This window comes from Pezoporus flaviventris, unplaced genomic scaffold (genome assembly GCF_033815535.1).
Source record: "Pezoporus flaviventris isolate CSIRO_AGI_PZ_B2104156 unplaced genomic scaffold, CSIRO_AGI_Pfla_v1 ptg000079l, whole genome shotgun sequence".
NCBI classification, from domain to species: domain Eukaryota; kingdom Metazoa; phylum Chordata; class Aves; order Psittaciformes; family Psittacidae; genus Pezoporus; species Pezoporus flaviventris.
In genome coordinates this window covers 3,592,508-3,608,341 of record NW_026892627.1, presented here as the reverse complement: position 1 = coordinate 3,608,341, position 15,834 = coordinate 3,592,508, and the positions used below count along the sequence as shown (strand labels likewise).

The window sequence follows — 15,834 nt, the reverse complement described above, 5'->3', positions numbered from 1 at the left end:
TTTTTCCTTTTTTTTTCCCCCATTGAGCAGATTTGCATCACCTTTTAAATTTTAATTCCAAAATAGTGAAATAGTTCACAATGATGTCTTTAAGCAAAGTAAAAACTTTCCAAGTAATCCCTGAACTGAATGACACCTCAGTTCCTCAATTGATCAGTGCAACATTTTATACTGTATTTTGCATTTGTACACATATTAAATGGCTGTGAATGTAGCCAACACATGGGAAAGCACAGCTACATTATAGTCTTCACAGTCGCAGGTTGGGACATAGGAGGAACAAGGCAGCTCACACACCATGACTCTACTATCACTCTCCTAACAGTCCCTACTGTACTTTCCTCCCAGGCAGGATCCAAGGACACTAAAATGGGTTATAAATGCCTCTTGAAATGACTCTTCCCTTTGTGTGGTAATTTGTTGTTGTTGGTTTTGTTTTTTTGTGTTTTTTTTTTTTTGTTTGGTCGTTGGGTTGGTTTTGGTTTTTTTTGGGTTGTTTTTTTCTTGTTTTGTTTTTGTTTTTTTTCTGTGTAGGTCCTCACTGATGATCATTAGGAAGTTTTCTTACATTGCCTCTCATTTCTAATCCCTTCTGCTGAACTTCACACTGGCTTATCTCACAGCATTGGTGCTCTGACACACCATTCAGTCTGCTCCCTTCTTCATGAATATGCACTTTATTCTCCTCCTTGAGTTTTTACAGTTACATAGGCGCAAATCCCTCTAGAAACAGGAAGGAGAAAGAGGTTTTTGTTGAGAAAACTACTCTAGGCACTGTCTTTTGTGTAAAGATTTTATTCCTTGTGGGATTTGAGTGGGATTATTTGGTTGTGGGTTTGTTTTTTTTATTCTCCACTTTGGCACAATATCTAAAACAATGTCTCCTAGCATTGAAAGGAGGGAAGTTGAGAATGAGCTCGAGCACTTCCCATTACAGCTATTATAATGAGCTCTTTTCTTCCATTCTTCAGTATTTTCCCCATTCCCAAAGTCCCTTTGGGGAATATTAGAGTGAGAGCTGTAGCACTGTGCACTTGCTGGGGCCGCCTGTGGGCAGGAGTGGAAAGGAGTAATGTGTGTGATAGTTGAGGGCAAATAGCTTTAATTTAATTAGTAGATTAATTAAAGCTTTCTCCCTTGGGTAGAGTATGTGTGTGTGTGTGTGTGTGTGTGTGTGTGTAGAAAGTGTTCCTGCAGCCTCCTGTAGCTGTTCATCACGCATTTCTGTTCCAAGTGTGACTCAGATGGAGTTCCTATTGAACTTGCTGGGAGCCTGCACAATACAAATTTCCTGTCTAAGACCTTTTCTCTTCAAGGTTTTGTTTAAATGTAATGAAGTATAAATGGGCAAATAATAATGAGTAATAACAAGAACTTGTCTTGCAAATGAATGTAGCATCCGGCAGCACGACAAATGCAGAACTCCTAAAATCTTCTGTTTCCCAGTGTCCCCACAGTGAGAGAAGTCTTACGTTAGCACAGATTTCCTCAGCCTTTGCTCAGTGAAACTCATCATGAGGGGTTTTTTGGGGTTCTTTTACTCTGATAAACCATGCAAGGCTAGTTGGTAGCCTTGTCCTGAGGAAAGCAGATTAAGGTCAGCAGTGTCCTTGAGCTGTATTAACAAGATGAAGGCCAGCAAATACAGGAAGTGATTATGCCCCTCCACTCAGCACTTGCTGGACCACTTCTAGAATATTACATCCAGTTTTGGGCTCCTCAGTATATTAAAGATGTCAGTCAACTGTAGCAAGTTCAAAGGAAGGACACCAAGATGGCCTGTAAGGAGAGGATGAAGAAAATGAGCTTGTTTAGCTGGTGGAAGGAGGGAAACTTTGGAAGGCAATCTTGTGGCAGCCTTATAATATCTATGAGGAGATCACCAAGAAGAAAGAGCCCGGCTTTTTCATCATGGTGCATGGCAGGAAAACAATGGACTATGGGCATAAATTGAAACAAACAAAGTTCATAGTAGTGAGAGGCCTCTTTACCCTGAAAATAAGTGAACATTGAAATAAGTTGCATAAAAGTTGTTCAGTCTCCATTCTTGGAGTTTTCAAAAAATCAGATGGAAAAAGCCCTGAGAAACCTAGATTCATCCCATTGCTGACCCTGCTCACAGTGGGAGGTAGAGCTGAAGTCTTCTGTAAATCCTTTCCAATCTGACTTATCCTGTGATCCCATGATACTGTGTGAAAGACGTATGTCACAGATAGATACTTGCCATAGTCTCACAGCCACCAGAGACAAGGATGTCTGGATGAAGGCAAAGGTGTATGAGGGACTGAAGCTTTAAATATTGTTAAGAGACTGTCAGCTTTTCAGGCCTAGGTTGACCTCTGAGGAATGAAGGAGGAAGACATCTAGCAAGAAATATGGATAGGGACTTTAAGGGCATGTAGGGATAGGACAAGGGGCAAACTGAAAGAGGGTGGATTTAGATTAGGTATTAGGAAAAAGTTCTTTACTGTGAGGGTGGTGAGACACTGATACAGGTTGCCCAGAGATGTGCGGTCCCATCCCTGGAAGTGTTCAAGGACAGGTTGGATGGGGCTTTGAGCAACCTGGTCTAGTGGAAGCTGCCCCTGCCCATGGCAGGGGGATTGGAACTGGATGAGCATTAAGGTCCTTTCCAAACAAAACCATTATGTTATTCTACGTTTCTGTATGTTACTTTGAGCCATACTAATTTTTATCATTGGAGGAGAAATTCTTAGGAACAGTGGGAGAAAGCCATTTTATGTAATACAGTCAACAGTCAGAATTAGTTTCATCTCAAGCACAGTACGTCAAAAAGATTTTTAAACACTTTTCCAATGAGTGGTTTCATCCTGCCAGTACAAAGTTTTGAGAAACATTGCTTGGTATTGCCCACTGCTGGAGATAGAATAAAGGTGTATGTTGGTTAAACTCAAGAAATATCTTCCTGTGGAAGTCATCAACTATACTGAGCATGCCTTACCATACTCAAAAAGATGTTTTTCAACTGATTTTCAAGATAAAATGCCAGTCAAGGCAAACTCAAAATAGGTTTATCTGATGTTGCATAACACATCTTTTGTCCAGTGTTACCACTTCAGGAGGTATCCACCAAGTGAAGGGACCTGTTGATTATGCTGCTGCTATTTTCTAATCTGCAGTGAGAGACATGCATCTCTCCAGGAGCCATCAGTGTTAGAAAGCAACCATATCTTGAATTCATGCAAGCCAGTTTGAAAGGGATCAGTGCAGTTTTTTGGCAGTGTGCTCTGTTTGTCAGGGGTTTGTCTGCACAATTTGCTTAAAGCATAGTATCAAGACTATGCTGCGGATTGTACAGTTGTGCCTTGATTTGAATAAGTTTCTAATCACTTTACCCTTTCACTTAGTCTGAAGTGTTTTGAAATCACACTAGTTTGAGTGCCATTTACACAGGCAGACAAAAACGGAGTCAGCTGACAACGTAAGACCTTCCTTGTTGGAGACAACAATTTTTTCAACTGCCAAGGCAGTGTTGTGGGTACCAGTAGTGATGTAAATCAGTTGTGAAAACTCCAGATAATCAGAGCTCCTTCCCAAGCACCGCTATTTTTAACACATTTTCCAAGTCTTGGCCCTGGTTTGACCAGTTGAATCATTGCTTGATAAGGAGACGGATTATTTCTAGTAGTGTGGTTTCCATGACAAAGTAAGCTTTTTTTGGCAATGCTCACATAATAGTGTGTCATGTTTTGAGCTAACTTTTTAAAACTGAAAGTCATAATAGAATTAATAAAAAGTGTAATTCAGTATAAAGTGAGTGATCTAATATATCTAGCAGATTAAACTCCTGTCTTGTGTTACTTTAGAGACAACAGTTAGACAAAAAAAGGGAATGAGACTGTATTTCTTCTCTATGTTGATGTAAGATATTGTCCGTGAGGGATTTATTGAAGGGTTTTTTTGTTGTTTCTTTGCTTTGTCTTATCTGTATTTCTTTACCCCTCTCCTTATTGTCATGATGCCTGATATGCCATATCCTGAATGGAGTGGAAATATTCATTTTGAAAAGAAAAATGCCTTAACAAGCATAATGCATAAATACAGAAGAGGAAAGAACAGCTAATGATACTGAACTGCCATATTCGATAAGGTCTTTGTAGAAATGCAAATGCCAAGTGAATTGCAGAGTTCACTATCACATCTTTACTATCTCTTCAAAACATATGAATCCTGGAGTTTCTGAAGAATACTGCTGGCTTTTCTTACTAAGTTGTACAGTGAACTCACATTTTAAAGCAATTGTGAATATTCTTACACAGAATAAAATGAGAAGAACAGTATTTTTTTAATAACTGATTGTAGTCAAAGACAGTTCAGGTTTCTTGGCTAGACTTCTCTGCACTGTTGGCCCACAAGATGATTAGTTTGGATAACACTGAGATCTCTTTCAATACCCAGCTTTGATGTGTTAAAAAATTTCCAAATCCTTCCAGACACCCAACCCCCTTTCCTACGCACAAGCCTTTATCAGTGACTATGAACATGGCACAGGGATAATGTCCAATCCATAGAAAATGTCCTGGTTTTCCTCTGAGAAGACCTTTATCTACTTGCTATAACTGAGGAAATGATTTACATGGCAAATCATAGATGTCTTTTGCCATCAGAGATACCCTACAGAGTCCAAACTGTTCTGACAAAGGGCAAACATAAAGGCCTATGCAAGCAGCTGCAGCTGGAGGTCAAGTAAGATACACTACGGCACATCTAAACACATGGTCTAGACTTTTGTGCTTAGTCTTCTGGCCTGCTCACTTTGGGTACAGCTGTATATTACTGTTATAGACACAGTGCGTAAATCAGGGCAGCTACATAAGCAGAATGTTACATTTAAATTCATATCCTGTGTTCCTTAGTGCAAGTGGTTAGTAAGCACCTTCCTAATGTGGTCCAGTCTTGCTCTCTCTGGTGTCTACTCACAGCCTTGCTTTGTGCTCCTTGGATGTATTATTAAGGCCATTCTCACCCTATTTGCAGGTTTGTGGGACATGAGGGTCAAAGGCACAATGTCACTGGCTTGTACCACGCCATGCTTAATGTGAAGCACAGTTTGCTACATGTTGGGAAGAGGTGCAGAGCTGTTTCTGTGCTCTATAGATCTTTATGCACCAAATCAGACAGCTTGTGTTGTCTTTCCAGTATAGAAATCTTGAGGAAAGAAAGAAGTTCTCCTCGAAGTTACCTTGTTCCCAGTGTTTGATATACTTGAACCAAACCAAGAAGAAAGCAAGTTTATTTAAATTTTCTGCTGAAATAAGCTGGCAACATGTCTTTATTTCCATGACCAGGGAAACGTGTGAAACTTTTCTGATCTGCACAATTCCTCTTACGTGGTTCCTTCCCTGGAGCATCCACATATTTGAGCAATGCCTTGTTTAAACACATGACTCTAGAATTTGCTAATCTGATTTCACATATAGCTAGAGCAGGTCTAGAAGCAGCACAGGTGCGTTCACCCTTTTCTCTGCTCAGTTTTATGTACTATCTATGGCTTTCTTAATGGAACAGATCACACTAAAGCAACACCTTGAGAGAATGTGTGAGAGACTGTAACATAATAACATGATTGGTCTTAATTTTACCAAAATGTCAAGGGAACAGCAAAGAGTGAAATGGTACAACTTACAAATCACAGATGCCAGTTTATTTTAGTGGTGGCCACCTTAATAAAAATAAATGGAGAAAACCAAACACTCTTAATTTGTTGTACGTCTGTAGTGCAGTAGCTGCTTACTTTTGTCTGTGTTCTCTCAGAACAAAACAGACATTGATTGTATTTATTGTATTTGTACCTATACAAATATATGCCTGGTGTGAGTCAAACTCTTTCACTCCATGGAGAGTAATAATTTTTTAAAAAGGTTGAATTTCATGCACTATTCACTTGGTTTCTTGATTTTTCTAGTACGCGTCAAAGTATTCTTTTACTGCATGTATCACTGATTTCTTCTGGGAAACTGAAACTAGACTCTCTACTGAACTCAGGAAATTGCAAATGTCCTTGAGGCAAAAGAAATGAAATCAGGAGGCCATGAAGTTCAAGCTTACACTTCCATTTGATTTCTTCTCTGCTGTTCAGTTGTTGAAGACTGACTCAACAAATTAAAGGCTCTACCAATGCATAGTTAATGGAGAAACATGAAACGTGGATCCCTTCAGGAAAACATAACATTAAAGTGTCTCTGCATTCAACAGAGAAACTTTTTGTTATTAACAAGCCAAACGTGGTTTTATTTTCTCAGATGCATCTTCTTATTAGTGATGACAGACAGCTTCTACTCTCTCCTCTGGCTCTGAGGTTAACGTTTCTTCCCTTTCTTTGCTTTCTGTCTCACTTTCCATGTTCCCCAATATTTATATATTTTTTATTTTTTTTTTTAATCTGTTGGTGAAGACTGCTACAAAATGGCAAAAAAATGGTTATGGAAAGTCACATCAAAATATTCTGCCAATAGTGAAAGCTTAAGTAAGGCTACAGAGACAGGTGAAGCACATTGTTGTAGTGCTCTCTCTGCACCCAGCAGTCTGCATTTCAAATACATCCTGACCCAGGCTTGCTCAGATATAATTGACTAAATTTAGTCAGTTTAGTCAGAGAGATCTGACTGGCTACAAGGAAAAACAATAAAATCAGCTTTTAACCTTAGGCTTTCCTTATAATGAATCAAGTCCTGGTTTTGGTTTGCCTCTGCAAAAAAGACACCAAAAATAAGAAGGATAAATCACACTCTTTTGTCTTTTCACTATAGACTGAATCTAAACCTTCCTGTCAAAGGCCTGTGATTACCCCATAGAAAAATCTGTGCATGCTGAGCTTCTTATTTTTTAGTATCCTTTGATGGATTTTGCATAAATACATACATATAAATATATATATATGTTTTGAACTCCTATACATTTAACATACACAATATCAAGTTGAAAAGAGTTGAGGCTAACAACAAGTGGGCAAAGAAACTTTACCTTTTTTTATTCCTATCCTACTTGCATAGAAAATATTTGGTTTTTTTTTTTTTTGTATTATTGTTACTACTGCTACTAAGTGACAACTTTTCTAATCTGCATATGCTGAACTGTATAGAAACTGTCACATTCATGTACTGAGACAATCCCTGGACACATATGAGCAACTGTGGAGAGTGAACCCACCACCAGCAGCAGAACCATTATTTACTTGTTATTTCTCTTTTATCTTTTTAAAAGGTATTCTAAGAACTTGAATGTCAGCCAATGCAATTTTCTCAATCTTCATCAGGGTTTAGGGGATGATGTAGCAAAAGCCCTTATCTTCTTGGGAGATCCTAGAGATCTGTGACAATATATATTTTCCAGGCTCTTGGGAGCCCTTAGAGCAGAACAATGTTTGTTTTGAAGATGAACAAATCTAATACAGTTGTGCCTGGTGTATCCCATGCGGAAAATAGCTGAAATTCATCACTGGGATCTTGGAGATGAAACTGCATCGCATTGTCAGTTCCTACAAATGATGAGTAAAGATTTCCAGTAGAGGTTTGTTAGGAAACCCTTTCTATCTTTGATAGAGGGTTGGGGGCTTGTAGTATTACAAAGTCAAAACTGTACAATGGCTCAGTATCTCCTATCACACAAAAAAGTGCAACACAAGCTCTATCAAACTGATTACACATGACTTAACATTTACTTTAAGTGTGTATTGAGTGTGTGGTGGCAGTTCGATGCATTAATGACCCAAACTGGTCACTCCATTCCCTTTATTGGGATGTGAGGGAAGTAAAGCTTAACAGTGCAGCTAGGGCTTGAAAATTAACTGAGGAAGATTGAATTCAATTATTGCTTTACCTGTTTTCTTGTTCCTACTTAGTACGTAAGGGAAAACAGACCACTTGACAGATATACTCTGCTTCCTCTGTAGTTCTCCATTGTCAAGAGCAAAGGAAACGGGTTGGGAAATATGGGATGGGAAATATGAAATATGAAGCACAAAAATTGCTTCAGTGCAACAGGATGACCTATTTATTCCATCTTCAATCCATGCACTGATTTTCACGGTGCTTTTCACAGAGTGTAATTTGAACCTTAGTAGTGCCCCTATAAAATGATCTAATGAAACCTGAGGTAGTACTGCCCTTAAATTGATATTCCCTTAAACTGATATTCCCTAGCCACTGTCTGCAAAAGGTATGAAATCTTGTATTGATTTCTGGGAATGGATCACATTGTTTTTTTATTACCTCTTTGGGATTGTCTGCGTTCTGTTGGTTGCAATGTACCTCTTATAAGATAACTTATCTTTTTCTTCCCCACCATTTGTTGTTTTTGTGTTTGGGATTGTTTTTGTTTTTGTTTTCTTCTTATGGTGGGCTGCTTTAGGAAAAAAAAAGAAAAGAAAATGTTTGGATCAAGCCATCTCTGTTCAGTTGGCATTACATTCTTTTTTGGCAAGAAAGTTGCCTTGTATTCATGGGGAATAAAGGAAGAAGGAAACATTAAGGAATGAACAGGGTAAAAGACTGGGAGAAAGAGCTTTTGATGTAGTTTTGAATCCTGGGTGAGGTTAATGGGTTGTGCAAGGTTCATGAGAAACTGGTGCGAGATCAAACTGAGCCTCAGTTGATTTCTGATTCCTCTTGTAGTTATTTCTCTATTTAGAAGTACATTTGCTTCAGCTTTATATGAAGAAGGAATGCAATAAAATAATGCAAACGCATTAGAAATTACTTGACAGGGAGAACAACATAAAAAGCCAAGAAACTTTATAAGAATTATAATTCCATGGTTTGGCCATAAGACTGCTGGTGATGCAGGAGGGGGATAAATAAATAATTGTTGCATTTTTTCTCATCTTCTAAGGGTGTTTTCTTTTTTCTCTTTGCAATGAGACCTCAAAACTTGCTGTTGTTGCCTGATAAGCTCACTAACAGTTTGAAGTTTGTAATTGTTCTTTTTCCACATTTTTCCCCACATTTCAGGTTACAGCAACCCATTCCAACTGCATCATTAAGAAGGAGCAGGAGACTTGTCTGGAGAAAATACGGAGGGCAGCTGCCCTGAACCCTCTCAATGACTCTTCTCCAGGTGAGTTTCAGCTTGCAATGTACCTTGTACGTTGAACTGGTGGTTTCTAAACATTTCCTGTCATGTCTGCAGGGGTTTTTGGCAATGTCAATGCAAACATTTTACGGTAAGAGGTGCAATCACTGCAGCTAAATGAGCTTAGAGAAACATTATAAGGACAAAAAATCAATCAGTGGGGATGTACCAGAACAATTGCTGGTTATTATCAGAGGTCAGGAATTTGCTTCTGTGCTTTAGGTGATGCAGTGATATATGTCTACAAAATTAATCTATAAAGGAAAAAAGAAAAAAGAAACAGCATGTCTGGATAGCCCTCGGTAGTGTTTGTGTCTTCTGCTGGAGCAGGTGGTAACAGCTTTTGGGGACTGGACATAAGACTAAGTGCATCATTGGTCTGTTCTGTAACAGCTCATTCCCTCCTCAGCTCAGTAATAATTCGTGCCTCTGTCACATGATCTGAAGACATTTACAGGGATTAACATTGTGATGACCATAATCTTGATGAAGAATACTGGTGCTATTGCTAAGATAAGGAACTGAGGCTGCAAGCAAAGAAGAAGTTAATAGTTTAATATCCTGCCTCATTTCTCACTGACTGCAGCAGGAGCTGCCTCTGGCCAGCACCAGTGAGAAAAGAGCAAAGAATTACAAAGAAACTAATTGGAAATCAGGGTCTGCTTTCTGAGTCCTGTCCAAGCTGCTTCTATTGTGACTAGAATTAGTAAAACTGCAGAGAAAAGCAGATAAAATGCATTGTGTGTACAATAAAAAAGGAGAGCTTTCTCTCCCCTTTTCTTCACCACATATTTTACCCCAGAAGCAAGGAGGAGCAGAATGCAGATATCTGTGTTACCAGAGCATCCTCTGAAGCAAGCCATTCCTGCATTTTAGCTTCTAGGAGTACTTACTAGAGAATATTTATCTCATATCCATTCTGCTCTTCATCTCATATATAAAGTCATTTTTCTTCTGCTTCCCAGTTTTGGGCAAATGAACTGTGTGGTTTGGTGGAACTGAAGAAATCGTATACTTCAGGCAGTTCATTTCAGCTCCAAGGATGTTTTGAGACCCTCTCTACACAGTACAGAAGAATTTTCCAATTCTTCTCTGGTCCAGAAGTGGCATAAGAAAGGGAAAAAAGGGAGAAAAATTTGTTTCTCCTCCCCTATTCTCAGAATAATATCAGAAGCTGATCATGAGCCCTACGTCTTATCATTATGCAATGACTGTTATTTTTATTCAAGAATTCACAGATTTTCTCTGGTCAAAAGAGACCATTTCACCAGCTAGTTCTTCACTCAAATCCAGAATAACCCTTGCAGTTGGGGGACTATTCATATGGACCTCCTCCCTTCTGCCTCTTCCACATTCAAAAAGCACAGCTCAGAGATAAAGGAGGTCCAGAGCCAGTGGAAAGGCTTTTGCATCATAATATGATTAAAATGTATCAGGCATGCAGGCAGGGAGTGAATCTTTTCAAGCACTAGCTCAGCAGCAGAACTCAGCTGCTCTTCGTTCTGTTGTCCCAGGATCACTATGCATCCTTTAGTTGTTCACATCCTGGTGCAATGAGTTCCACAGATCATGAATCCTACTCCAGGGTGCCCACATGATGCAAAAAACCATAATGGTAATAGTAGGATCTCTGCTCCTGTTTAGAGCTTGTCTTTTGCACTGATATTTCTCCTTCCTATAAGTACTGCATGGAGAGAAATGCACTTTGATGTCAAAAGAAGAACATCTTATGGGTTCCTACATTTTGCAATAACTCTCCTGCATTAGGTTTGTCCCCTTGCTGTGTTCAGCATCTGTGTACACAGACATAAACTAAATGGTTCCCCAGAGCCTCTCTGGGTAAGATCCAACACAAGCACAATGTTGATTCTGCAACTGCAACCACAGGTCTTGAAGAACAAGGCTGGCACTGTATTAAGGAAAGCATACAGCCCTGATTTATCAGGGCTCTGATGTTTTCCTCTTTCCCTCCCCCTCTACCTCTTGTGCCCAGATGTTATGCTCATTACTGTTTTATTTTTCACAGCCCTGTTTTCTCTCCTTCTGAGGCTGTGTAATACCTATAATGCTTCAGAGACAATGGTTGCCTTGAGATTTTCTGTTTGTTTTTCTCCATGAGTTTTATGATGGCTTCTTCTTAAATGTTTTAAATTCTTCATGAGCCTTTATCTGAAAAGAAACAAGGGGTGTGTGCTGACCCTATGTCTCCATCCCCATTTGACCATCACCTACAGCCTGAATGAAAAAGAGAATTTGAAAAAAAAAAGAAATCTCAGCAGGAACCAGAATCTGACTCCTTCGCTCTGGAGTGGGAATTAAAGTGATAAGGGGAAATAATTAATGTAAAAGGCAGAAAAGAAAGGAATGATCACTTCGTATTTAACTTCTCCAGGCAGTGTAGCCAGGCTACATCAATGTTTACTATTTTCCTTTTCTGAGTTTTTGTCCCTGTTCTAGTGTAGAGCTGCCCCAGTTCCTGCTGAACACTCTTCTAACTGTCAACAGTCCTCAAGGGGTGTTCTGCGGGATAAGAATTGATTAAGCTCACTGCTGATCCATATGCATTCTTTTTAATTTTTATTTTCTTCTAGACTCTGCTAACATGTTCCCAGCCCTGGTGTCACAAAAGAATGGCACAGGAGTTACTCAGATACTTAATGGCAGTTTCCTGGTTCAAGTACACTTAGTATGGAATTAATCTAATTAAATGCTGAAACCTGCAAATGCATCTACACCACAAATGAGCAAGTCAGCTTGCTCATTTGTAGCTCTGAATATCTGCTGAGTAGACTTAAGACATAATTCAGTTAAGATTAGATGATACCTTTTTTTGTCTATGGACATATATGGGAGTAAGGGTGACCATCTCAGTTGTAAATATTTACAATGTAGCAATCTACATTTTATGAGAAAAATCCTACCTCAAGCATCTGGCTCTGTTGTACCGCCTAAGTCATGCTAAATGTCGTGATTACGTGAAAAAATCTGGACTGTAACTTTTACCATGGGATGTTTTGATGTGTAGGTCTTCATGCCATCCATGTACTTAACTGTAGCAGATCTACTTAGGCCTGTGTGACCTCAAAAGACAGGCAAGTGTTCAGCAGCCTGCACATTCATGCTTTCCACATGCATGCACTGGCAAAGAGAATGTCCCAGCTGTCTTCTGCTTCCTGGTGAGCTTCTATCTGACGTAGTTGTAACTCCAAGGGTCTTACACATTTTTCTGGCTTGCTCTGGGATGCACTAACCAGTTTTAACTGATATTGTTCAGGGTCACAGCTGGGAAGTATGCTACTCAGAGAAATCCTATGATAGAAAGAGCCCTGCTGATAAAGTGTAGAACATTTCTACAGCTGTAGATTGGCATGATAGGCTTTTCCCAGCCTGTTACCTGTCTTGCTTTCCACAGTTGGAACTTTATATTCCTGACTTGTCCTCTGAATTTGGTGCTCTCTCAAATGGTGGGGGAGTTCCTTGAATGCTCTGTGAACTAGGTCCTCTGATTTAATATTTATAGTGCCTCAAATGCACTAGTCTGGAATGAGACAAATTGTGGTAATAGTGAACACAAAGAACTTGAATAGAAATAGGAGTGATTAGGACTCATTGGTGATTTTGTGGTTCATGACTTGACTTACTGTCAAATTAATCTTTAACTTGTAGTCCTAGTTAACTAGTCCCACTTCTCCTGTCCTTCCTCTGAAAAATGTTGAAAGGCAGTGGCATTGCCAGGCAAGTCAAGAAATTCAAATGAAATATGTATCTGTTTATAGTCAATAGATCAAAATAAGTACTTAAAAGACACTTCAGAAGTATGTGCAGGACTTAAACTTCCGTTATTTTAGACATCCATCTTACATTGAGAAGACTGTAACAAGTGCCCATTTCTTTCACATTGCCTGTTAAAGCACTCATTACAGAGGTCTGAGGTTAGCTGGTATGAATACTGTGAATAGCTATGTAGCAATACTGGAATGAACAAAATCATCACAATTCCGACGTAAAGTAAGCTGCAGGCTCTATACAGAATCTTTCTCTCAAATGGAGCAAAGCTAAAAGGGATGTTGCTAGCCTACTGCGAATTCAGCTCCATTAGTGAAGCTGAAGGCCTGGAAGTGCATTGTCATTGAAAAAGTTCAGGATCAGTTTTGACAGGGGAAGAAAGGATTCTGTGCTACAGAAAAACTGCTTTGGAATGACCTATGGAAAAGTTTCTTGCTAGTCACGTCTGGAGACAGGACAAAACTCTAATGGGTGAACTATACATATGTTCCTGTTTCTTGGAAAAGGCTCTAGCATATTTCTTTTTTTGCCCTCTATAATATACAGCCAAGCTATATATATGTATGTATATGTGATCTGCCTGGCAAAACCAATAGCATAATAATGATAATTGTAGCTGTGAAGGTTTTCTGGTAGCAGGGATTAAAACCCCATCCATTTTGTAGCCTAGACATAATATGAAGATGCACATATTAGTGCCAGTTGAACAGGGGTAGTAATTTGGCATTGTAACTCAGCTGAGATCATGGTCTTAGGAGCAGAAATAATTTTCTGCAGAGCAGTGTTGTGTTTGTGTAATCCTACAACTTTTGCTTCCAGATCTAGCTGGGTTGCCATTAGACAGGGGGTCTCTGTACAGTTCTTCATGGGGAATCACAGTGTCTTTGATAATCCTATGTGTCTCAGGGTCAAGAAAATCTTTCCTTAATACACATTCCCTTTCTCTTCAGTACCTACCATGTGTTATTTATAGTATAGTCCTAAACCATGGCAAATTGATGGAGTGTGTAGGGCTGTAGCTGCATCACACAGTACCAGGACAGTATTCTGCCATGGATTTTCTACAGTGCACATGATAAATATGGATACTTCAGTCTCTGTCCTAAAAATCTTATCCCCAAATCCTACTAGTTCTTATTCACTGCTTTATCTCCAGGGATGTGATTTGTCTCTCTTGATTTTGGTAACTAACCTAAATTGTCTAGTATAAACTATGTCTAAGTAGCTACAGAATAGCTGTGGGTCCTTCCTTAGAGCTATTCCTTTCAAACTGCTATGGGTTCCTGACATTTCTGGGATAAATTGTTCTCTGGAATGGCCTTTCTCTCTACTAACTTAAGAGGGAAGCTGGAGGACAATTTCAGCTAAATGGACTCTCTAAGAAAGTTAAAACATAGGTGGGGTGATCATCAGCCTGGGGATGGTCAGTTAAGATGACTCAGAAAACATGCAAAAAATTGCTGTAATGGAGCAGAAATTTCTATTATCTCCTTGGGCACATGAACACATCCTGCTGATACATTTCACAGCATTTTGGTGGTTTAAATGAGGCCTACCTCCTTTGCAAGCCCTGCTCAGAAATCTAGTTTTAGTTATCTTCTCAGCATGTGCTGAACTTACATTCAGATGGGAAACGAAGGGAAGGAAAAGTACTGGAATTTAATAGCTACAGCTCTGAAAACACCATTAACTGCAAAACACGTGTATAAGCTGCTATTCCCATCGCATAGCATATATCCGTAATAATTTCTACCTGGTTCTTTCAAGGTTATTACTTTTGTAATCTCCAGAATTGCCAGGAAGTCTTTTAATAACCAAGGAACATAAGTTAAAAGAAAGCAAAAGGTGGAATGGAATTTGTACAGGCAACTGGGTAAGATACTGACTTGGATTGGGATTTTTTTTTTTTTTTTTTTTTAACTTTTGGAAAAAAAAAAACCCACAATTATTTACACAGCTCCACTTGTGAGTTCCTTTTTTCTACAGTGACAGCTAGTTCGTTAAACCGTACTATCTCTCATTTTTGTCCGACATTAAATCATATCAAGAAGCCCAGTGTTGTCTTCTGCTACACGGTGTACACAATGTGAGATGAGAAGATGAGCTAAACAAGGGCAGCTTCTTTCCTATGTATGCGGAAGCTATCTGAAGTGAGTGTTTACCCTATATACTTCTTTATTTGCTTTTGGCTTTTGGTTGTTGGTTTTGGTTTGTTTTTTTAAATGGCTGTTTTCAAATATAAAGGGTAGTAGATGCATTTGGACAAGCTTTACTGCTGGGGCAAGATAATTAAAACAATTCCCCTGCCCCAAGCTGCAATTGTGAGCATTGCGTGTAATTGCAAGCATGATACACCAGATCACTCCATTTAAGAAATGAACGATGAACAGCAGTAAAACTTATGCAATTAAATGAGTGATGTTCTTGTGCTTGTGCTCCCATGATCTTCCGTCATGAACAGCTGGAGGTGACGAGACCTCACTTCGAGTATTGTGTACAGTACTGGTGTCCTAAACATAAGCAGAACATGGAACTGTTGGAACAAGTCCAGAGGAGGGCCACGAGGATGATCAGGGGACTGGAGCACCTCCCATATGAAGACAGGCTGAGGAAGTTGGGGCTGTGCAGCCTGGAGAAGAGAAGGCTGCGTGGAGACCTCATAGCAGCCTTCCAGTATCTGAAGGGGGCCTATAGGGATGCTGGGGAGGGACTTTTCATTAGGGACTGCAGTGACAGGACAAGGGGTAATGGGTTAAACAGATTGGATATAAAGAAGAAGTTCTTTACTGTAAGGTTGCTGAGACAGTGGAATAGGTTGCCCAGGGAGGTTGTGAATGCTCCATCCCTGGCAGTGTTCAAGGCCAGGTTGGACAGAGCCTTGGGTGACGCAGTTTAGTGTGAGGTGTTCCTGCCCATGGCAGGGGGATTGGAACTAGATGATCTTAGGGTCTTTTCCAA

The 15,834-nt window shown here is 39.5% G+C and overlaps 1 protein-coding gene across 12 annotated transcripts in view; it reads left to right on the top strand.

Moving 5' to 3' along the window:
- Positions 1 to 15,834, top strand: part of ADCYAP1R1 (ADCYAP receptor type I) — a 139,685-nt gene that overhangs the window by 46,543 nt on the left and 77,308 nt on the right. For all 12 annotated transcript variants that reach the window (XM_061474381.1, XM_061474387.1, XM_061474394.1 and 9 more), the window contains one exon: positions 8,970 to 9,075. In XM_061474381.1, the coding sequence (XP_061330365.1) occupies positions 8,970 to 9,075 (106 nt within the window). The remainder of the gene's footprint in view (positions 1 to 8,969; positions 9,076 to 15,834) is intronic.